Genomic DNA, 25,486 nt, shown 5'->3' with positions numbered 1-25,486 from the left:
GGTCGGCGTTCGTGAAGTTGGCCCTGCATTGCAGCTCCAGACTGTCGGCGAACGCTTCCGCTTTCTCCTCGTCGGTGTAGACCATACCGTGTGCTCCGTGGATGGGCGGGAGCGACTTTCTGTTGTTTCGCAGTAGCTTGACCATTTTCCAAATTGAGTTGTCTTCCACGTTCAATGAATCAAGCTTTCGCTCCCATTGTTCGTTTCTGAAATCACTCAAAGCTTGCTTTACCTCGAACTGGAGGCGGTTTGCAGTCGTGCGGTCTATGGGGTAGCCTGTCCTGCGGGCAATCTTTCTGGCGCGGTTTTTCGCGCGGATTAGTTCCACGATGTGCTGTGGGATTGTGTATCGGGTCCTCGGTTCCGAGAAACGTTTCGTCACGGCGTCGATTGATGTCTTGATCCCATTCTCAAGCCACTCGACCGCTCGCTCGAGGTCCTCCTCGGTGTGGATTCTTGGAATGTTGCCAAGAGTCGCGGCGTTGTGTTCGGTGAATTTACTCCAGTCCGTTTTGTCGTAACAAATTGTATCCGGCTCACTCGCCTCGTTGCCGATATGCATCAGAACGGGGATGTGGTCCGAGTCCAATTCGTTAATGACCGTCAGTCTGATCTGATGAGTGACGTTTTTCGCGAGCGCGATGTCCAAAATGTCCGGCCTGCCGTCCAGGCGGTAGTCGTAGTAAGTCGGTTGAGGTGGAGCCTCAATGACGACTTCGTTGTCGGTTGCGAAATTTTGAAGAATTCGACCGTTCGGGTTCGTGGTTCGACAGAACCAGTCGACGTGTTTCGCGTTGAAATCGCCCGCTGCAATTGTGGGCTTGTCGTCGCCGAGGATTTCCCGGAGTTCGCGTTCGATCAACCGACTTTGGGGCCGATTAACGTTTGGTGGTTAAAATCGCTGTCAGTTTCGGAATGAAACTGACGAAGTGCTGAATCGCTTCCGTTCCGTTTTTGGCGGTACCTATGGCGGTAACCGCTTCGACGAGGGCGGCGCTCAGCCCATCGAATTTTTCCGTTGGCGCGGATGTCGCGGGTTTGGCGGACGTCGCGGCTTGGGCGAATGATTTGTCGGTTTTGAATGTCGATGAACGGGTCGCGGTTTTAGATGTCGCGGTTTTGTCTTCGGTCCGCGTTGAGTTTACCTGAGGGGCAATTTCAGGGGCCGATTTTGATTTTTCGTTTTCCGATGGCGGTTTCGGTTTTTGTTGCTGACGCGGCTTCGCTGGCGCGTTCTTCGGTTGAGGAAATTTACAGTAGCCACGGTAGCTGGCTGTATGACTTCCTCCGCAAATTGCCGGCGTTTCTTTGCTTTTTCCGCAAGTGTTTGATGAGTGGTCTTTACCGCATTTCACGCAACGCGGCGCGGCGCGGCAGTTTCGCTGCGAGTGATGAAACCACTGACACCACTGGCTCACCCAGCCGTTTCTTCGCGGTTTCTCGACGTTCACGGTGAGGAAACACACGGTTTTCAGTTCGAAGATGTTTTTCTCCGATGGGGGAAGCTCCACGAGGACGAGTGGCAGCTCTTTTTTGCTGATGAGGCGGCGCATCCGGTGCACGCCAATCGGGTGGAAGCCCTGGGCTTCGAGATCCTCGGCGATCTCCTCGACCGGGATTTCTCTTGGTACTGGTTTCAGCACCACGCGAACACTTTTTTCCTCCTGCAGGGTGAAAGTGTGAAATGGAACCCGCTTGTTCTCGAGGAGGCGGGTCGCGGCGCGGAATTCGTTCGATCCGGCGAACTGGACGCGGATCCCTTCTGCGCATTGACGGGCTTTCATGAAGTGAATTTTAGCGGATGACAGAAGTTTCGATACTTCCGTCCACTTTCCGGAATCGCGGATGATTACTGGGGGAACTCGGGGCTTCCTCGCCGGTTCTGGGTCTCCTTCTTGGGGTTGGGTTTGTGGTGCCGGTGGCACTGGGGCTGTCCTCCTCCAGTTTGTACCTGTGGGAGGATTTCCACTTACCTTTTTCGGCGTGGGATCTTGGGCAGCGCTGGTCTGTTCCTTCCGTTTCCGCTTCTGGGGGACCGTTTGGAAACCGTCGTCAGTCGACGGTGGGGTTGGTGTGGGCTCGGGCTCGGGCTCTTGGGATACGGCGTCCATAACGGAGTCGCAGTCGGACGTGGTTTCCTCTTCGCTGGGGGTGGGTTGGTGTTTTGCGGCTATTTTTTCGCACCGGAACTGGAGGATCTTTTCGATCGCCCCGTTGATCTGCTGAAGACCGTCAGTGTTGACGGTGATCAGTTCGTCGAACCATTGTTGGAGAGTTTTCTCCATTGCTGCTCGGCCGCGATGACCGTCAATCGCAGTTTCTGGTGAGCACCGCAACAAACGGCACAACCATCAACCGCAAACTTTGGTGACAACTACACCGAACCGCACAGTGGTCAGCAAACGCTCTACAACAAACAGCACAACGGTCATCACCAGTTGCACATTGCAAACGCACTACAACAAACAGCACAACGGTCATCATCAATTGCACATCTAAGCTGCGCTCGACGCGGACGGACGACTGGACACTTGAAAAGCGCAATCGACACGAACACACAGAGAATACAGTAAAACAACACATCCGTTTCTCACCAAAGCAAGATTCAGACTGCGATGGAGTGAAGGTTCACAAAATGAGCCCCATATTTATATGCGCCCGGCTGAGGGCCGAGGCGCCAAGGACGGCTCCTGATTGGTCCGGCCGGAAACTTTGATGGCGCAGCCGAGAGAAAACCTGTGCCTATAAAGCCTGCGGAACAGCCGCGCGCGCGTAGAAAAGAGCAGTGCGATACTGTTCACCCGGCGGCTTCACCGCCCGGCCGGCCGAATTGTCATGTTCAACCGCGTCATCCCGTGGAAAACTGAGGTCAAATATCTCGGAATCAAATTCGACAATCACCTCCGATTCAACGCTCAAGTCGAGCACGCGAAAACTCGCGCCCAGGCTGTTCGTGGAAAGCTTAATTCGCTGGTTTGCCGGCGAAGCAAGCTGTCCACAAAGAACAAAATAACGATCTACCGAACGATAATCAGACCGGCAATGATGTACAGCGTCGCGGTCTGAGGTAACGTGGCCCACACGCAACTCCAGAAACTGCAAGTCGTACAGAACAAATTCCTCCGGGCCGCCTTCAGCGCGCCCTGGTTCGTCAGAAACGCTCAACTCCATCGGGAAGCAAACCTTCCTACCATCAGGGAGTACCGGCAAGATGTTGCAGGGAAATTCTTTGAGAATGCGGCTAACCACCCAAACCCCCTCGTGCGCGAAGCCGTCAACTACGACGAAAATGTAGTATACCGCTATCCACGGTCAAAATGTGTGCTCCTCCGACAGGACTGAAGTGACACCACCACTTCCTGTCTCTCGCGAAGTTTTTTCCGATGTTTTTATTACAGATCTCCGCGGACAAGCGCAGCTCTGTAACAATTAATAATCAAACATTTCCGAGTATGTTCCAGATTCCATGCCAGGGCCGACTCCAGTTCCAGAGGACCAGGTAATGTGTAATTCAAACCGGGTTAATTTTTATAGTTTCTTCTATATCGATTTTCTCGAGCGTTCCCCCATTTCTTCTTCGGCTCCGACGAGGGGTTTTTTTCCTGTGGTTTTTTTGACCTCGTTGTAACGCACAAGCGGGAGCATTCCGTCGACGTCTAAAGTCGGTCCACAGCCGCACCCCCACTCGCGCGCGTTTTTTGTATTTCTCAAAATTTTTCCCACCGTACTCCCGACCTGCTGGATTCGCAACTGGAGGCCGATCAGCTAGGGGGTACGGTAACCCGATACTTGACAAGTCTGTTGATCAGCCCTACCAATCAATGTGTAGGCGCCTGCTATTCAGATCGGAGAAAGATGAGTCTCGGACTCGCACTCCTAAAGGTCAGACAGTTTATATTTTGCGCGCGTACTATAGGACAGGTCTCCTCGTCGACAACACCTCGCCCCGGCCGGCTCACAACAGAAAAGAAACTTAACTATATTTACAAACTTAGCCTAACTTATCTAACTTAACTAACTTAACCTACGTGTTCTTTATTTACATTTATGTACAATATTTACAAAATCGGGGCTAAATTCGCGAAGCGCGGTATCACGTTCCCCCCCTTTGGAGGCTCGATTTTGGTCCCGATCGACACAATTTGTCCTTGTGGTTCCCTTCCGCGTTTCTTCGGCGTCTCCTCCGATCTGACGCGGGAGTTGCTGCCCAAGGTTGTTGGAGGTGGTGGCGCGGATATCCTGTCTGCGCCCCCCCATCCGTTTGTGTGTCGTTGTCCCTCCTTTCACCCAAAGCCTTCCTCTGGGTCGGTCGGTGATTCTGGCCTTGGTTCGGGAGTTGTCGCCCTGGATTCGGGAGGTGCGGTATCAAGGTACATAATCCTTCGTGGAATTTTATCCTGGGGTGTGTATACAGACCTCCATCGTCTAACATTAATGATGACTGTACTTTATTGGACGTGTTAGGGGAATTAACGACTAGGCACGACAAGGTGTTCGTATTTGGGGATTTTAATATGCCTGACATTTCTTGGTCCCGGAACTCGGGACACTGTCGAAGCCCATCCTCTCAACTGATGGTTGATTTTTTAACCAATAACCATATGCGCCATTTAATAACGCAACCAACTAGATTTAGAGCCAACCAGCAACCGTCAGTTCTTGATCTGATTTTAACAACAGAGGACTCCTCACTAACAAATGTGCAATATCTTGACCCAGTGGGTAAGTCATACCATGTTTCCCTCAAGGTAGATCTGCAGATCTGTTTTGTGCCTGCTCAACGAACTATAACTTTCAATAAAATAGTTACGAACTATGAGAAGGTATACATACGTCTCGAGAAAATAGATTGGCCAACGACACTTTGCTACGCGAACGTCGAGAACAACTGGAGTACATTAAAAAATCTATTACTCAATACTGTCGACGAGTGTTCGTCCGTTATTAAAGTCAAAAGGTCTTCTTCGAAACCCTGGATAAATGCCAATATATTGAAAATGGTTAAGCGTAAGCGAGCATTGTGGAAGACTTTTAAAAGAACAGGGGAGCAAACAGACTACGTAGCCCACAGAGCTTTTTCGAACAAGCTGTCTACAATTATTAAGGAGGAGCGGATTAGGTACGAACTGAAGATTGCGAATTCTAACAATCCTAAGAGTTTTTATAAGCACGTTCGCACTGCGTTGGGAGGACCGGTCAAGATACCTCAAGTTAGGAATGTAGACGGAAATATCGTAAGGGACCATACTGACCGTGCCAATATTTTTGCTGAGTCTTTTTCCAAGGTTTTTACAAGGGAATCGGTGGCTGGTACGCCGAAACTAGATTTTCCCCGAAATACTACAGCTTTTACTGACATTGAATTTTCTGAGGAGCTGGTTTTGGAAAAATTACGTGGGTTAGACAAAACAAAGTCTCCCGGCCCCGACAGAATCACAGCCAGTGTATTAAAGACTAGTGCTGATATTCTGTGCAGACCTCTTAGCATGCTATTTGGGCAATCGTTTGACTCGGGGGTTTTACCTTCGGATTGGAGGACGGCAATTATCTGTCCCATCTTTAAAAAAGGAGCTAAATTTGACCCAGGTAACAGGTAACAGGTAACAGGCCTGTAAGTTTGACGTCGTTAGTGGTTAAAATTATGGAGTCGATTATTTATGATACTACCATAAAATTCTTAGTGAAGCATCATGTCATACCTGATAATCAGCATGGTTTTATGCCAGGAAAGTCCATCACCTCCAATCTACTATGTTGTCTTTCTGACTGGACCAAACTGTTAGATTTAGGCAGACCTCTTGATGTTGTATATTTCGATTTTGCCAAGGCTTTCGATCGGGTGCCAAGAAAGGTTCTTTTATTTAAATTGCAACATATCGGTATCCGGGGCAGTCTTTTTTATTGGCTTGACGCCTTTCTTAGTGATCGTACTTTTAAGGTTAAAGTTGGTGACGTGCTTAGCGCATCGGAAAAGGTAATAATTGGGGTTCCACAGGGGTCCGTGCTCGGTCCGTTATTGTTTATAGTTTACACGGCCGATGTCAAATACAGTGTAAGATCGTCATGGGTCATGTATGCTGATGATATGAAGATATATAATGATAGTTTAAATTACCAAATGCTTTCCAAAGACATCTCTAACATCAGTAAATGGGCAAGCGATTGGCAGCTTCCACTTAACATTGGGAAATGCACGGTTCTTCATATCGGCGACAAAAACCCGTGTCATGGGTATTATTTGGGTGGTGTGGAACTGCTCAAGTCGAGTTCATGTTTGGATTTGGGAGTTCTGGTAACATCAAATTTGTCATGGTCGGAACATACCTCATATGTGGTCAAGAGGGCGAATAAAATTGTCTATCTTTTGAGCAAAACGTTTACTAAGACTACCTTGGCTGTAACTGCTAAGCTTATTAAGTCATATGTTAGGCCAGTTCTGGAGTTCGGTCATGGAGTATGGGCTCCTAATTTAAAACGTGACATTGACTTGTTGGAATCTGTGCAACGACGAGCGACTCGTATCCCTTTCGGTAGAAATCGTCCCGAGTACTCTGAAAGAATTTCCTTAATGAACCTTCCCCTGCTTTCCGACAGACGTAAAAGAGGAGATGTTATATTGGTACATCAAGCGCTGACTGGTGACAAAAATGCCTCCATTAAGCACCTTTTTCCATTAAACGACGGGGGGAGAACTAGAAGGCATGATTTGAAGCTGGCAAAGGACAATTTTCGCACAAGTGCTAGGCAAAACTTCATCACGAATCGAGTGTTCGACGTGTGGAACTCCCTACCTGTAGAAGTAGTTACCAGCAAAACACCTCTTGGCTTTAAATCTCGCTATGACAGTTATGTGACTTCAGTAATTAAGTAAAACGTATTATGGTTTACTATTGTTTTGGACGCGCGGGCATAACAGGCTCGGCCTCTGCCCGAACGCTTATTTTAATAATAATAATAATAATAATATTCTGAAAATTTGTTATTTACCTATAGTAAAATAATCAATTTAATCTTTATCCAGTTTTGTCTTTACCAAATCCTACCGGTAACCTCGTCCTTAAGATTTTTTTTAAATGAAATTTTAATGAGGGGGGTTATTAAAAATAGATTATCAATGACTCTCATTACGTTGATTCTTTGGAAACGACATTACGATTTAAAATTTGTTATGTAGAGTGTGAGGTTGAGCACCATATTTTTCTCACCTGATCGATTAAAAGACGTGTTTTTATAAACAGGGTGCAAGTAAGCTGGAAAAATCCCTGGTATGACGTGACTCGTGTAGATATATTCAATTTTTCACTCAAGGGACACCAGATGAAGATGGTGGTACCGACCGTAATTGTAATTTTACCCTAAAAATACTTTACGATAAGGGTAATTTTTGTCTTCTTCATAATTCTTGTCAAATCAGGTAGAAACTCCGAACGAATATTCAACCCCTCATCTGCATGGAGCGTTCTTAATAAATTCAGATTTAATAATAGTAACACTTTGGGAAATACAACTACACAATGCCGCTCTCTGTATTTGGTAAATATTATAGTTTTATTAGGCGGGCCTTCAGGGTTAGATATACAGTATGTCCCCGGATTGAGTTTACCTACAAGAGGGGAAAAAATATTTTTGATTTTACGCAAAAACTTCAGAGGAATAACATTTTTTGCTTCATTTGAAACTCCTATTTCTGATATTAAAAAGTCTTTTTTAACACAGAGGAAGACTTAACACGAAAATAAAAGAAAACGCAGAAAAAAATTCTTTTTTTTTTAATTCAAACAATAATTGAATATCAAACTATTCTATTAAGTGTTGGGAAATTTTGTAATTATGTGACGAAAACCGGTCCAACACTGTATTAAATAAATTCTTTGTTCTAAAGACAACATTTTGAAACAGTAATATGTTGTTTATCAAGAAACAAGGCCAATTGTAATAAAATTTTGTAGTGACCCAGTATATAATATTTAAATTTTAATTCCCGGTACCGCCACGAGAGCGCGCCAAATGTGAAGGTACTAGCGGCTAGACTAGGAACTAAGGGATGGGGTTGGTAATCCTGGGGGGTTGGCAACTCTGAGAGCGGAAATATAGCGGGGGTGAAGCGGTCTCTCGCGCGCGTGGTTGAAGGGGGTGGGACACTTTTGTTTGGTTTTTCGAAACGAACACACCGTGCGAAGAGCGATCGATATTCCAAAATTTGTAAGTTAAATCTGAACCAATTACACTACCGTCCCGAGTAGATCTTTTGTGTCCCCCTGAGGAATCCGACGTTTTTAATCCACCCGGGTAATTTATCCTGCGTTCGTTGTCTTTTTGTTTTTTTTTTTGGGACCAGGACCACGTGGTAAGAGTGTGTTGTAGATATAATTTTGTTGCATGCTGTTTCTTTCGAGAAGCGCCTATTTGTGAATTTTAAGCGTTATCCCTAAGTTTTTTCCTGGGAGGTTCAATTTTCAGGCAATCTGTTAATTTAGAAAATTAGTAGCCGTCGTCCGAATCACGTGGGTCCATTTAGTTTTTGTCTTTCGCTAACATGTTCTAACGGCACTTGATCCGCCATTTTTTGTTTAGCATTGCAAGCAATTATCGTATTCGTTATTTATGTTGCTGACTGATATTTGTGTCATTTGAAGCGTTTTTATTTTATCCTTGTTTGACTTTGCGCTTTGTTCTCTTTTATTCGATCTTTGTTTAACTTCGCGCTTGGTTCTCTTTTTTATCATTTTTTTAATGTTGCGTTTTGTTTTGTTGAATTTATCATTGTCTAATGGTACGCTTGGTTCTATTGAATTAAATTCGGGTTTTCCTATTTGTTGTTGTTAAGCACCGTTAGATTTCGAAAGAGTTAAAGTTAAAATGTTCTAAGTGAGATTCTATGGGGGCTAGGTGACGTTCAGGAGGTCGGGGAGTTGTTTAGTTAAATTTCTGTGGGGGCGACGGTTATGTAGAGCCGTTAGCGGAGGCGGACCTAAGTCTTCGCTAATGCGGCTCCGGGATGTTGACGTGAAGCCCCCGTCGAGGTTATAGGGACTTCGGGGTTTTGTCGGGAAACGGTTGGTTCACGTTCATTAATACCCCGAATATCTATAAACGTCGCTTGATCTCAAGATGATTCAGTCCCCTCGCGGCCGAGAGTTTGTTACCTCCAGCTCTAAGCTCCCGTTGACGTACCTTGACCGCGTAGTTCCGAATTAAACATTGTTTTGTCCATTAATCGAGTTGAAAATATGAGTAATACCTGGTATACGGTTTTGAAGAGGGTTTTTCATCCGTCCCTGTCTGTAATAACTGCATTATAATTTATTTACTTGTTTTGCAAGCTTTAACCTGTCATTTTGTCTGTCATGTAGCCGTTTTCTGTTTTAAATGTTGCTGCATTCATCTTGTCGTTTATCTTTGTAATGTACTCAACTAGTTAATTTCTTGTACTCCGTTAAACTTAATTTCTGTCCTTTTGTATTCGTACTCTTCCAACTGGAACCCTCATCGTTTGCATTCCGAACCTTTTCCGCCAAAAGAAAAACACAACGTAGGGTTCCTCCGCTTCGATGACGATTACGACCACATTTGTTACCGTTTTGGGCAGGTTAGAATATTTGGCGGAAAAAGTAATGTATTCAGATCATTACAAATTCAAATAAAAATTGCTTGATAAAAAAAAGAACATTTTATCAAAAAATTTAAATTACGCTAAAACGGCTGGAAATAGGCATACAAATGTTAATAAAACAATGTTAATAAAAGTGGCCCTAAAATTAAATTTTACATTTATATCTACTATGAGAAATGCCAATTGTTTTCGACATTTTTTGACATAAAAAAAAAACAATTATTTATTTTCAGTGGTTCAGGACTCCATTCGCTTAGGCAATATGATAGTCACGTGCACGGATTTCTGCGTCATCAACTGTCTTTTATGATATTTTTATGATTCTATCTGCTTATTTATAAGACATTAGTACAATCTAACTGTTGCAATTCCAGATATTAAAATTTAAAAAACGATATTTTTTTCCTGTAGCTGGGAGCTCGACTGGGAGACACATTTGAAAGTTCTGGGAGTATAAAAGAACCGCTGCTAAAACTTCATTGTTATCAGAGTTTCGAATAAAACGTTTGAAAAGCTCGCCCAGCACAAATAAGGCAGAGTACTTCGTTTAATTTTTTAAATGGACTGCCGTTGTGTAAGCTGAGAATGCGTTTTATTCATAATGGAGCCGCCGCAGATCCTCCATAACCGCCTGAATTCCTGGTGATTAGTCAAAGTCGGAAAACGTCTACGCTTAATGTCTTTTATAGCAAAGCTTTAGACGCTCGAAACTTGAAGGCTCTACATATAGGTACAAACTTTCATTCATCATTATCCTTCAGCACTTAGCTCAGAGAACGACTCAGTTTTAGACGGTTGGAGAGCAAACACCATGTACTCAGACGCACAAAAACTGACACAATTGTTAAATAATTGTCGTCATCACTTACACCCGTAGTAATCTCTTCCAGTATTTACAGACATTTGAAAAGCTCGCCCAGCACAAATAAGACAGAGTACTTCGTTAAATTTTTTAAATGGACTGCCGTTGTAAGCCGAGAATACGTTTTATTCATAATGGAGCTAAATTTGGTGCAATTTTTCCGTTAAAAAGAAAATACAAAAATCTAGTAGACCTAACAAAAGATAATCACACAATATGGTCACTCCATAAAGATGAATCAACCACCAAAGCAGTGTTTAACAATTAAACATTTAATTATTTTAGTGATTTTTAGTGATTTTAAGATAGCACCCTAGATTTTCACATTCGACGATACAAACCCTATACCGTTGTCAAAAAAGCTTTCGACCGGTGCAATAATAAATGCGGGGTGCCATTTGGAAAAAATGAGTTTTTGACATTTTTAGTTTGTTACATTTAAAAAATCGCAGTAGGCATATGCGACTCAGCACGTTATTGAGTAAACACGTAACGGATGCGGCAAACATTCAGGAATCAAACAGCTTCAATTATTTTAATTTATGTGCAACTATTTGGAACGTACGAATTTTCGAAGGGACCCCTGCAATTCGGAATTCTTGCAAAGAAAGCGCCACTGATCAAAAACAATGGCAGATAAGTAAAAACGCCCTGTGTAGATTTGATTCAGCATTTAGCATAGAATCCAAAAATGAAATCAAACTGGGTAGGTTCCATTTAAAAAAACATAACTTTAGTGATTTTAGAAAATTGGGACAGCTGTATATATCCCCCAATATTTTCCGAATATGCAGTAAGTAGAAGCGTAGCTATCATCTAGAAAAAAGAAAAAGTTGATATCTGTAATAACAAAGTTATGGAGCGTTTTCGCAACTCTGGGACACCTGTATATTGTTAGGTGTCTGATAAATGTAATGTATAAACCAAATTAGATTAAAAACAATCTTGTTGTAAAACGATAAAATTGTCGTACGTTAAGACTGCCCGCCAAATTTGAAATTTTTCAGCGGTTCCCAAACAAACTGATTGCTCCGATTCTCTTCTAAATCATTAACCATTAATTAATTTATACAGGGTGTTCTCGAAGTTGACGCTGAGATAACCGCTTTTGAATTCAAAACTAACCGCCAATGAAAGCTATAGAATTACCGGCGTTCGGTACCGTCGGCGACCGCTTGGGGGCGTGGGTGAAAGTCGACAGGGGATGAACGGCCATGTTTTTTTTCTGGAGGGCACTTTTTCTTGACCGCGGAGTAGTACAGAAGTACCGTGTATTTTTCTGTGTGCTAATTGGGCGATTTTAGTTGTTTTTTTTTATTGAACTGTGCTAAATGCTGCTGTCCAACTTCTGTTTTGAACTAGGTATGTGTTTGGGGTACTAAAATTAGTTCTGCTTCGCGCGAAATGTAGTTTAACAATAATAAGACACAAATGGGTCGCACGTGGGTTTCCACCATGTTTTACAAAATCCACATTTATCTCGACCATCCCCATGTATTATGTTTTTAACATTATAAGCTTGCGAAGGAGCGTAAGGCAGCCTGGTTCTAGTTTTGCTAAATTTATAAAATTGACGGATCACGTTTTCCCTTTGTTGTCAAAGCAGGTTTTTACAATTCACTAATTTTCCTAAAAGAAAATGACACCAAGTTTTAGCGTGGGTCTGTGGCTTTCACTTTTATCAGCGCACTCCCTCACTTTGATCCCCTTCTAATTATTCCGAGTGACGCTTTTGCTGTAACAAGTATTTATTTATTGCTTAACATTTTTGATCAAAATTTGAAAGTTTCCACTTTCCATCCCGGTAGCAACCAATTGGGTTTATATTTCAGGTATCTGCGTGGGCTTTTTCCTTATCCAGGGATCTTCTACATTTAGGTATTTTCATCGTTTAGTCCCGGGGCGCCCTCCATATTATCCAAGGGGGGGGCCCCTTGTCGATGATCCGGCTCTAATAGGCTAGGGTCGACTGGACTGTGTTTTTTTGTTTTATTGTCATGTATGTGTTATTGGTTGTTACCACTTTTCCATACCAAACTGAAAGTGTTCTTAGATTACTCCGTCAACAAAGTTTTGTCGCGGTTTCGTTTACATTTCCCAGTTGCTGTAAATGTCAATTCTTCCTTATCGCGAGGGTCTCTCTCTGTTTGAGGGGTTTAGTTGCTCCTAACATCCAATCGTTGAACACGACCCCGCGGCCCCTCGTTTAACATGTTGTGCCCCAAGAGAGACCCGAAAATCATAACGCTTGGCGGGGCTTGCTGAATGCTGGTCCGCAACGTCGCTCATGGTGTAAGTTGAATCCGAGTTCCTTGGCACAGAACTTCCGGAATGGTAATCTGTTCTCGAAGTTTGTGGTACTTGACAAGCGTCGTTTGTTTTTGCTTTGAAATAGTCATATTCAATTCAACCGATGAACTTAGAGTACCTCAATTTGTTGACTTAACGTAAAGCAGTTAGGATTTTCCCCTTAGCACTAAATCACGGGTAGGCGGGAAATGATAAAGTCGTAAGGATAGGTACCACAGACCTCCGGACCACCCAAAGCCACTCACTCCTTCTATAGCGTATCTGCCGTATTTTTTTGTAAATTAACTTGGAAAAGAAAAAAAAAGAACATGCTGAAGTTCTCGCCTAGTGCCCGCTCTCGCTCGAACGGTCCGAAGTAACTGTTTGTTTGTAATGTACATGACCCTCCTGTTTTTTTTCTGAATTTGAATTGTGCTGTTTATGAAATCAGTTTTGCTCAATTCTCACTAACTGTCCCGTCCACGTTGTCACTTCGGACTTGTTCGTATTTGCAGGAGAGGTTTTAGCGGAGCCTCATTCGGGGGTCTAGGAGAATGGCCAGAGCTCACCATTTTCCTAGAGTTCTAAATGAGTAGTCTTCTCACATTTGAGGAGACTTGGGTGCCCTCTCCCGAGACGTTTTATTATTCATGAATCCCGGCGTTAACGAAAATCATAACTTTGAATAAATAGCTGGTTTTAATTATTGTGTTGTTTTATTTGCACTCTTCTGTGTGGTTCACAAACCCTGTTGGAAAGAATCTGGTAATGTTTAATTTGTATTAAAAAAAAAACACAACGTAGGGAAAATTAACTAAGTACGATCACGCGCTCTTGGCCATTTTTTTTGAATTTCGCGGGTTTTATTTTTCATTGTGTATGTTGGTAAAAAAAAATGAGATGGCCGCTTGGTGGGAAATTTGAATTCCCCATTTGGTTCATCACAACGCGTTCCTTGTAACACGAGGTACTACACATTCTTAAGAATTTTAGCCTAAATCTTCTTAGTAAAATGTTTGTATTAACGGAGATAATTGATTGTACGTTTTTATTGTTTTCTAAAATTTTAAGTCCGGTCCTGTCCATTTCTCCACTGTAGATTAATAACTAACCTGGCCCAGAATGGTGTCTTTCCGGAAATCGCTTTGCAATACTCTCTGGACGCTGCAGATGCATTCTGATAACGTGATAACATTGCCCATGCATCTGCAACATATCTGTGAGCTCATTATATATATATATATATATAGATTTAGTTTGTGTCATTGTGGCGCCCAATTTAAGTATTATATGTCATTGTGGCGCCCAAAGTTACGCTGTGACACCCGCTTTTGGGTGCCACAACGTTTTTTAATGAGAGTGAGTGAGATAGACTGATAATGTCTTCTAGAGTGAGAACGCAAAAATTCAGGCGGGCGCCTTAAGACGTGCTTTTTGATGGATACATACAAATTGGTTCGTAGTTTCTCTCACCAGAGCGCGGTATCTGTAATACGCAGTTTATAGGCAGTACGGCAGTAGATACTTAGAGCGGCCTAAAGCACCCGACCCATATATTATAATCCACGGTTGTTGTGGCGCCTTTTTAAAACAATAACTTGGCAACTCTGTTAATCTTCGTGTTTCTTTATTTATGCACTCTGTCGCAGTACGAGACTAATGAATGACTCATGTTATCGCGTTCGCACGCTTTTATTTTAATCTGTATAGTGAAACTTGTATTAGGTGGAATCGTTTTATGCAGTGCTTCCCTGTCTAAACCGGAAATAAATCTGTACAAGACGGAAAATTTAAATTTTATTTAAAAAAGGTCAGTTTTATGATTTAAATAAAATGCCATCAAGAAGTAAGCGAATTCTGCAGTTAGCACAACTTGGTAAGTACTTATACCTTATATTCTTATTCTGATAAGGTAGGTAAGTAAATAAAAACACCCAGTTATTTTTTATACCTTTAAACCTTTAAAAATATTCACTGTTGTCAACGTACCTAATCATTCGAGATAGGTAAATTCCTCGTTGAAAAATAGTCAATCTTGACTTAAATTGTAAATCATTTTACAATAGAGAGAAAATCGTCTTATATAATTCCATAATTAAGGAGGGGTTGTTAGTTTACCTGATATTTGCCTTTCCTTGAGTCGGTACTGCACAACAAAGGGGCAATAAAATTATAGGGTATTTTCTCTCCTATTGTAAAATGATTTACAATTAAAGTAAACATTTTCGACGAGGACTTTACAGCATGGTTTATTTCTAAGACAGATATTGGAAAATAACTAAAAGCCAATTTTATTTTAAGATAGGCACTTGGAATAGGGGATTCCCCTTTTTGTTGGGTTTTAAAAAATGAATGCAAGTTCCCATGTCTGTTGTTATTTTTGTGATTAGGTAGGTAACGTCGATACCCGTGCAATACTGCCGCAATTACAGCTGTTTTATTAAATGTAACATGTGGCGTTTGACGAATGGATACTTGAATATACAGTGCGTTTTTTAAATGCTAGTACAAAAAAAAAACTGTCATCTAGAGATACTAAAGAGTCCAGAAAACCATTTTCTTTTTTAATCTAAAACGGTATGGATAAACTAACAACTCTGTCCATGGACATTCTACGCCACAGACACAACAATAGTAAACAATAAGTTAAACTATAGCAATCCGGCAATGCTATAAACAAAAATACAACAAAGTTATTAATGTTGCTTGAGAACCCCAATTACTTTTTTAATTATTTTTAATTCAGTAGCGTACTGACAATTTAGATAATTTTTTTGTGTATGAGTTCTACTCATCCTCACCTACTATTGTACTAGCATTTAAAAAACACTCTGTATTTTAATCGTTACAACTCTAACAACCAGTTACAACGAAGCTTTCCTCGTCATTATTATGACTTCGTACTTCCTACTTCCCTATTAAATTTTTGCATTTTTAGCTGCTTATACTACTATTCACAATGACACTGGAGAAGAGGACTCGATGGAGGGAGACTTTTCACCCGATTACAGCAATTACTCGGACAACATGAGTTCATCATTTACCAGTTCTGAAGATGTAAATATCAATTCTATAGAAATTGTAGTTAACCATTTGTTAACTACATATATTAATACCCCTAATTTATTTTCTATCTTTCTCTCATAAGGAATTTGACGATGGGAAAAAAACTTCTACTTATATAAACAGCAACACTGCCGAACCAAATTATTTTTAAATTGCAGGAGAAACTGATAATAATCTAATGGTTAGTATCAATAAACATTAATAAACAAGATAGCTGATAAAACCATTCTTGGTTTTTTGGTCATTTTTTGTAAGTACGGTGTGCCCCAAATGCATGCAACAGTGTTTCTAAGGACGAGTTGTATAAACCAAAATCAGGATTAAATTGCATAACAACTCTATAAGAACAATACAAAAATTTAGCCCAATTTAACCCTAATCTTGCTCTATACAAGGTGATTCACGAATAGTGCCTGATTTAGCACTTTATTCCTGTAATATAAATTATTCTCTCATAGAATACTTTGCTGTTTTTCAATTTAAATACTTTTCCAGATTCCGGAATATTATCGGAAATTTTTGTATTATAAAACAAAAATTATTTAAGTTTTTTCCATTCAAAAATTATTACTCCCTGAACGATCGCATGCGATTACTATGTTTTTTGTGTTGTACGTTTAAATATCGGGTGTTTTTTTAAATTTCATTTATGAATGAAATGATTTAAACATAACAACATATTTTTTTAAGTCATTTTCATTCAACATGTTATTTCACTAACAATGTAAAACGAATTTCTACCTTAACTGAGAATCACTTGCTAATTTTATACAAGCTTTTTGTGCACAATCGTCAAAATTACTTTTAGCTTATTACTCGTTATCACTTATCAGTCATCAAAATTAATTATTAGTTGTTTAAAAAAAAAAGAAAATAATTTTTTTTAAATAAATTGATTTGCAGAATAACAACTTGTTTGACTCAGAAACGTTGAAACAAATCCAGGAAAATCTTATTCCAGAGGCAGATAATGTTGGCAAAGGACAAGATTTATTATGGAAGGTAAATTTCATGTTTTTTATCAATGTTTTATTTTCTGCAAGATATGAAATAATTTTAAAAACATTAAATATGTTTTGTAGCCAGAAAACACAATTATCGATAATAATGAGGTTGCGGTCAGTTCAACAAAAATATCTGATCCAATAATTAGCATAAACATATCTTTAGATGAACAACAAATTAGTCATCAAAACACAGTAAAAGAACCCCTAGTTTCAAAGGTTTGTATGTACATACAAGTTTATGTTTTGGTCTGATTTGCATAACAGGCGGAGTTCTATTTAATCGTACAGTTGGTTGCGAAAAAAAACTGGAAAAGGAAATTCTCCTAATGTAAATTTGGTTTTATCCATTTGTCAATTAACTGTTTACTTGACAATACCTTTCAAACAATGTTTTAAAATGTCATTGAATTTTGACCATAATTCTAACCTATCTCTCGAAAGAAGGTTTCACACCATGGAAAAAATTATAAAAATGTGTCAATTTTATTCTGAGAGTTCCCGTTTTTTTTTTACAACCATCTGTATTGTTGGGATACCTTGCTTTTATGTTCTCTGTTTTGCAGAGATCTTTTCTTTTTGAAACTGGGTACAAGAAAACGTTTTGTACATTCTGCGACAGTGAAATTGACTCAAAACACTTTGCTAGACATTTAGAAAGGAATCATAAAGAGAAAAAAGAAGTCGTTGCATTGTCAAAATTGAACAAAAACGACCCGGAAAGAAAAAAACTTTTAACTTTGATTCGCAATAACGGAAATTTAGAAGCAGGAATTCGAGGACATATAATTCCAAAACGTCGTATACGGGGTCAAGAAGCCGATGAAGACACTTATATCATTTGCTCACACTGCAAATCATACATAAAAAAAATATATTTATGTCGTCATGAAAAACGTTGTTTTGCGAACACCAAAACTGATTGTGGAAGATCACATGCTGTGATTGATTCGTTTATTTATTCCGCGTGTCAAAAAAAATATGGAAAAATTTTGGACAGTATGAACTTAAAGAAAGAAGTGTTGTCAAAAATGAGAGGAGATAACGTAGCAAAAGAAATAATGAATGACATATTAATTGTAAGTTGGGGAGATGACCTTTTGAAAAAAACACCTAGTAATAGGAGCAAATACCATCTCACGGCAAAAATGCGACGCTGCGCAAATTTTGTAATTAACATGAGAATAATAGACCCAAAATACAAGGATATGTTATCCTGTCTAAAGCCAGAAGCTTTTGATGATGTGATCGAAGCCACAAAAAAAATGTCACGGTACAATGCCGAAACAAGAACATTTAAATCAGGATCAACAGCTTTACAATTTGGGGCTTACTTAAAGCAAATTGCTGATTTAACCATGAAAATAATATTAAGAAAAAAGATTTTAATTCCCGTAGGTGACGTTGAAATTTGCCTGCGCGATTTAAAGAGATTCAAAGAATTAATAGAAAGTCAGTGGACTATAGAACTAGGCAGCCTTGCAATGAAGGATCTCAATAACAGAGCAGCAAACAAACCAAAATTATTGCCCTTAACCGAAGATATTATGAAATTAAAACAACTGCTTGACAAGTGTGCCGAGGAAGCTTACGGAAAATTGAAAATTAAAAAAACAATGGAAGATTATAGAGCATTGGTAGAAACCACTCTTGTTTCAAGTATTCTACATAACCGAAAACGTGTAGGCGATATTCAGTATCTCGAATTAGAATCTTATGAAGAACAAAGCAAAAACGATGCTATGAGTACAAACCAAGACGAATTTTTAAAATCACTTACCGAGACGGAAAAAGTTTTAACTCAGCACTATAAGAAAATTAACACCTGTGGCAAGGGTAGCCGAACTGTCCCTGTTCTAATTCCTAAAGATACACTTAAGTTTTATGATATGATTCTCAGCATTCGAAAAAATATGAATTGGTTTCCGGAAAAAAATGTTTACTTTTTTACTTACCCAAAATCCCAACGTTGGATAGATGGAACCGCTGTCATGCGTAAATATGCAAAAATGTGTGATGCCAAACAACCACATTTGATTACCTCCAGTCGATTACGAAAACATATCGCAACAGTCACTCAACTCTTAGCTCTTAAAAATAACGAAATAGATCAGTTAGCTAAATTTATGGGTCATACGACTCGTACTCATGAACAATTCTACAAGTAAGTTTACTTTAAGAAAATACATTTGTTACTATAATTTAATTTAATTATAATTTAGACTGCCTCAAGATGTATACCAGACAGCAAAGGTATCAAAAATTTTACAAATGATGGAAAAAGGAAACGCTACACATTTCAAAAATAAATCGTTGGACGAAATTGATATTAATATTAATGAAGCACTAGAAGATGAGACGGACGAAGAAAATGAACCAGGTAAGATGAATAAATACTATAATATAAGCAATCACAAAATAACACCAATGTGTAGGTAGATACTATTGCGAGCACAAGATACTGGTAAGTACAGCATATTCGTGTAGATACTCCCAAAACTCAAATTTTGAGTGAATTTTGGAAGTGTCTACAGTAACATATTGTACCAGTATTCTTTGCCCGCGATTGTATCTACTAATATTTATTTTTCGTTATGAATAATAGACTTAATATTTTTTTAGATTTGCAAAATGGACAAGAAAACGTAGTCGTACATGCTGTCGAAAATATTCAAAGTAATTGTTTTGTGCATTATACAAAAGTCGTAGGTGATAATTTTAATGACAATCAAAATAACAAACAGGAACACCAATAACACCAATGTGTACTAACTACTAACAACAAGATAGTGTTTATTTTTCATAAAGAAAGATTGATTGTTAATATTTTTCAGATTTACAAAATGGAAGTCAAGATGTTGCCATTGAAAATACACCAGGTATATAATTGTTTTTTTTTTTATACAATTAGAGGATAATAATTTGGATTGCATATTAACTAATTTCCAATAAGTTCCTTTGAACCAATGTAGAGATCATTCTTCTGGGTTTGTACTTATCGCCTTCAGTTTTGACACAAAAAGTTTCATTTTAACAACTACTTATGAAATAATATGCTATTGGTTAATTTTGCAAATCAAATTCCAAAAAGTCTTGCAATTAAAGTAAAAATTACTGTAATTTACATAATACCTAATATTTTTGTAGGTTCTTCTAAAAGGAACGAGGCCCCTAAAAAGAAAAAAAGCACTAAAGGTATACATAATGTTAATGAATTTATTTCATAACAAAAATCTGTCAAACTTCAAATTCTAGTTATCCAAGTCAACCGCATTATCTTAGCAATCGTTCCCATTAAACCGATTGTTTAGATTTTTTCTAATTCGGTTTAGAAAACTTTAACATTTCGATAATTTTACAATATGGCAGATTGCAGTTATAAAATGAATCCACTATTTTTTGTTGAAACTCTAGTTATGTTGGACGTGATCCATTTAATTTATTACATTTTCTGTAGGCTTAAGAAGAAGATGGATCGAATCGGAAAAAAAAATGGTAAAAAATGCGTTTGCCAAAAATATTAAAAATCGCATATTTCCCAAAAAAGATTTGATAATGAAATTTATAAAAGAGCATGCAGACATATTTGGGGAAGATGACTATGTTCGAATAAGAACTTTGATCGTAAATGAATACAATACTAAATGATTCTTTTTTTACAATACATTCAGGTACTCACCCATAAATTGTGCCAACAACTTCAGTATTAGTATGAGTATTAATTATGTATTCATCTGTGTGTAGGTATTAGATACTATTTGTTACTTTTTCAATATAAATTAAAAAATATTGTAGCTGTATTTTTTTTTAATTCCTATTTGCATCTTTTGTGTAAATAAAAAGGAGGATATTAATCAATTATTGTTGGGACAATTAACATAAACTCTTCCTTTGACCTAATCCCATAGAGAAATAGATACAAAGAAAACCCGGGGTGTTAACGCAGCGCCCACTTAAATTCTCTCTTGCGCCCAATTCACTTAGAGGGATTTCAAGTTGAGTTGCAACTTGTATTGTCATGGTAACGGCACAAAATTGCAAGTTTGAGAAAGATGACGCATATTAGTAATTAATGTGTAGGACAAAGATAGCTACACATTTGCGCTGCACCTGACCTGACCTATTTGTCACCCTGACTTAAAATCGGGCTCACTTTACATATTTAGATATAACTTCCTTGCTGTTGTTCCGAAATGTTCGGGTGCCTCATCTACACTGCTCTCAGAAATTAACGCATCACTAACATTTCCTGTAATAATAGAAAAGTTTACAAAAATTTCCAAACATGGATGCTATGATTTGTTAAAATAGTACGTGCAAAACTAAAATACTCGTAGATAGTTTGTCCTTGCTTATTTATTTAAAAAAAAAGCCATACCTACTAAAAGATAAGGTGTTAACACGTACAGTAAACGGTTGTCCTTTTTGATCGAACTGTATTATAATTTGTATTGTCTTGCTAGCGATTTGTAAAAAAATCACAAGTCTTGGTGATAATGAACCAAGTTTTTCGCAATTTAAGCCGTGGTGAGTGCGTTGAAGTGGCTACATTAGCGGGCGAAGGATATTCCCATCCTGCGCTGGTGTAAAGATTTGATGTTTCGCAACCTACCTTTTCTCAGGTCATGCAACGTTACAGGGAGACTGGAAACCATGTTAGGCGTCCTGGACAAGGAAGACATCGGCCCACAACACCAGCACAGGACAGATATCTGAGACTGCTCGCTGTCAGAGAACGCTTCACCAATACCATTGTCTAAGTAGAAGAATTGTTCTACTTAGACAATGCCAATACCCTACTTCTGCAAATGCAGTTAGCCCGAGAAACTAACGTTCGAATTGGTCTCGAAACCATTCGCCAATGTCTTCTAGAAAACAACTTGCACATTCGACGCCCTGCTACTGGACTCTTATTATCAGGAGCTCATCGGCAAGCACGTCTGCAGTTTGCAGAAAACTATGCCAGATGGAATGATACCTAATGAATGGGCACGACTATTGTTCTCAGATGAGTCCAGATTTTGCTTATTGGAATAATCTGACAGACGTGTAAGAGTAATTCGACGACCAGTGCAACATTCTTGGAAGGCAGCCTTACGGAGGTGGCTCGGTTATGGTTTGGGATGGTGTATGTTCTACGACTTGTACCGATTTACATGTTTTAGTCATGGTCGGAAAATGAGTCTTCCACCGACAAAAAACTCCCTTCCGGTGAAAACAACGTTGACAAGGCTTTTATTTTTGTTGGTAACACAAATTAATGAACAAAATGTCAGAAAATTATTTTGACGTTTTCCGAAATTAAAAAATCATTTTAGAAACGACTCCAGCAGTGATATTGACTACAGTGTGAAAACAATTTGGAATACAACATGTAAATTGTTGCAGGAAAAGTGCCACGATGAATATTAACTAACTTTTTATCCGTTTTGTGATGTTGTTCCGAATGTTTGTTTGAATTGTTCATTCGGGAATTTGTCTAGACAAATATAACTCGACTTCCCATTTTTTTTCGGAAAATTTTGATTTTATTAGACTCAAAGTTTGTTGCTTTAGGCAAAAGGTTATTGCCAGGCAACAAACTTTTCGTCATAAAATTAAAATTTTCCGAAAAAATGGGAAGTCTTGTGATATTGTTTCTGATAAATACGACCTAGACTGGACTGTCGACTATGGTATTAACTCTATGTTTTCTTCCAACATAAATAACAATGTTTTTCAGGAGAAATAATTCTTCCAGGTTTCCAATAAAATCTTAAATTTATTTAACAACATACACAACACAGATTGTTGATAAACAGGCTATGGATATTTGTGGAGTCTCTTCCACCCTTTCTCTCAAATCCTCGACAAGTTCATCAGATATTGGTGACCGTCCTGATGATCACTTAGCGAGGCATTAGTCATTAATTTGCAACTGTGACAAGGAATTAGCCACAGCCTTACATTTTTGAGATATCTTTTGTCTGCCACCAGAAACCACATAGCCCCCAACCTAACCAAATTTATGGCAACCTAGTATCGAATATCCCTAAATCCTAGAGAGTAATTTATTTTTGACACGATTGTAGCACAGTTATTAACTAAACTGTCACAATCAGTCTAAATAAGTTTAAATGTAGGAAGGGCGGTTTCACACTTATGACTGTTATGTCAAAAATTATGTCTGGTTTTTTTACTCTCCTCTGTAAGTGCCTTGAAAGTCCGGAAACTTGTGTTGAAATTCCTCGAAAACTAGAGGTGTTGAATAGGACCATTCGCCGTTTCTGAAGTAACACTGCACAATGAAAATTTTTTACTCTTAAGTGAACATATTTTAATAGTCAATAATTAATAATGACAGTTCTCCATTGTAATGACATCTGATGAGTGATGACATTTGAATTACATTTTTACGTGTTGCCAACTGAAGCGTATTACTCACGGACCTCTGGATTTTTTTTATTTTCGATCGGATGGTATTACTAAACACTTTTTTGTCAAAAATCATTAAAAATAATAATATACAGGCTGTTTGATGAAAAACGCCTCAACCCATAACTTTGTTATTTATTACCCGATTTCAATGAACAAAAAAATCAAAGATATGGTTTTTTAAGCGCTACAAAACAGTCATAAAATGTTTTTTTTTTTTTATCTTTAATAGATAACGATAGTCAACTTTTTTTTTTAAATGGACACGTAGTTTTTTTGGCTCAGTCTGGTAAAGTTTTTTTTTTCTGAATCTAATGATGTATTAAAAGTTATCATTTGGTCCATAGCTAACTGAAAAAAAAAAAAAACATTTTTTTGTGGTTCAGCTTAATATAAAATTTTTAAGAATGTTAATGATTAAATAGTTCTTTAACCTGACGTGATAGAATTTTTTGAATATTTTTTCTGAACTCAGTGCCCTAAAATCTACAAGAAATTACAATTTTCAGCTAAGGTATATAAACTGTGTAAACCAGTGTTATTATTTATTAAATTATCTCATCGAATTACGCTCGAGGTTTTTTCGTCCAGGATAAAAAAAAAACCTCTCGTGTAATTACAGTCGATAAAACGAATATAGGTACCTATGGAACCAAGAAAACTGAACTGAAAAGGACGAACAAAACGTCATTGTCAAAAGTGACTGTTAATTATTTATTACGAATTAAAATTGAGCATCTTTTTTTAAAAAGGTGGCACCATAATATTTTTTCCAAAGCAGGGTTGACCCGACAATCATTTATAGATACCATGTAGGACCCTGATATAAATTATTGTAGTAGCAGGTAAATTTACAAAATTAAGTTCCCATATGCATTGACTGACTCTAGAATTTCATCATAAGCAGATATATCGTAACACTCGCGCCTATATAGCGCGCGATATAGTGCAACACAGTTCTATTTGTAGCATAAACTTGGCAACAGCGGAAGGCGCTATTTTAACATTTTTTATAGTATATATACGGGTGCCATATTATATTTTATTGTCCTGGGCGCCACAATTACTTTTTCCTGGAACTTGTGTATATGTTATATACATGGGAGCAACAATGCCATTTAATGAGTAGGGTGCCATATGGTATTGCGAATAGGTATATATATATATATATATATAAGCGATTATTCGATGCCGAATTTACGCTACTCCTATGGTGGAGTTTTTCGATTCTGTTTTTCCTGCGGTGAATCACTCCGCGTTGTTCTTCTCTCTTGTTATCGTTAGATTCGGCCTTGCTCCCTGGCTGCTCGTATGTTTTTTTCCCAGTTCTTCCTATCTTGAATCTTGATTCTCCAGTCCTCTATTCCTATCCTTCTAATGTCCTCGTGTATCTGGTCTTCCCACCTTATCCTTGGTCTGCCTCTTGGTCTTTCTTCTACTGGTCTCCAATTTAGGGTTTTTCTTAGTATGTGTTGTGTATCCCTCCTTTGTACGTGTCCGAACCACCGTAGCCTTTGTGCTTTCACAAATCCTACAATATCTTCTCCCTCGATTATGTCCCTTATTTCATGATTCATTAGTGTCCTGTATTCCCCTTCTTCTGTTCTTCTTGGCCCTGCAATTTTTCTTTCAAATATCCCGAGGTTCTCTTCGTCTGTATTAGTGAGTCGCATTGTTTCCGCTGCATAAGTCGCTACAGGTCTAATTGCTGCCTTATAGATTTTTATCTTTGTTGCTCTGCTCATTATTTTCCTAATAATAAAGCCATTTCGACTAATTAGATGACAACTCTGTCAATTCCAATTTCTAACAAATCAGCGCAAATTTGAGCAAGACCGGTTTCAAAATCACACTATATATTGTTTACATACATTTTTTTGAAGATTGTACTTGTCTACTTTTGGGGAAAAAGATTGTCCAAACCAAGATTGATCGAAAAGAAATTGGGACTTTGTTGATTAAATCAAATGCTACTAAATTAAAATAAGCCAAAATGATTCAATGAATTCCCATTGACATTATACTGGGTGCCCCAAAATTCGCGGAACAACTCAATGGGGCAATGTCAACTCATGTTAGAAAATAATGAGAAAAATAATAAAAAAATTCTATACCTCTTAAATTTGAAGATATGCTCAAAAGATGCAGCTTTGATCTCATTTATTTTAAATATTAAAAAAGATTTTGACTATTTATCTTTTACTAGCCAGTGGCATAATAATTCTGCACGATTGGGAT

At 38.7% G+C, this 25,486-nt stretch overlaps 1 protein-coding gene across 3 annotated transcripts; it reads left to right on the top strand.

Moving 5' to 3' along the window:
• The first annotated feature begins 14,004 nt into the window (after window positions 1–14,004).
• On the top strand, window positions 14,005–20,623 carry LOC138126951 (uncharacterized). 3 transcript variants are annotated; one of them, XM_069042790.1, is made up of 11 exons: window positions 14,005–14,640; window positions 15,703–15,821; window positions 15,913–16,011; window positions 16,734–16,832; window positions 16,913–17,053; window positions 17,401–18,998; window positions 19,057–19,214; window positions 19,457–19,510; window positions 19,669–19,713; window positions 19,982–20,029; window positions 20,292–20,623. In XM_069042790.1, the coding sequence occupies exons 3-11, from the start codon at window positions 16,009–16,011 to the stop codon at window positions 20,480–20,482; spliced, it is 2,337 nt and encodes a 778-aa protein (XP_068898891.1). In that variant the 5' UTR covers window positions 14,005–14,640; window positions 15,703–15,821; window positions 15,913–16,008; the 3' UTR covers window positions 20,483–20,623. The 3 variants fall into 3 exon arrangements, with proteins under 3 accessions (XP_068898891.1, XP_068898893.1, XP_068898892.1); XM_069042792.1 differs by having other exon boundaries at window positions 15,913–16,832; XM_069042791.1 differs by lacking the exon at window positions 14,005–14,640 and having other exon boundaries at window positions 14,683–15,821.
• The last annotated feature ends 4,863 nt before the right edge of the window (window positions 20,624–25,486 follow it).

This window comes from Tenebrio molitor, chromosome 3, assembly GCF_963966145.1.
Source record: "Tenebrio molitor chromosome 3, icTenMoli1.1, whole genome shotgun sequence".
Taxonomy (NCBI): domain Eukaryota; kingdom Metazoa; phylum Arthropoda; class Insecta; order Coleoptera; family Tenebrionidae; genus Tenebrio; species Tenebrio molitor.
The sequence above is the reverse complement of the archived record's forward strand: the minus strand, read 5'-3'. Positions and strand labels throughout refer to the sequence as shown.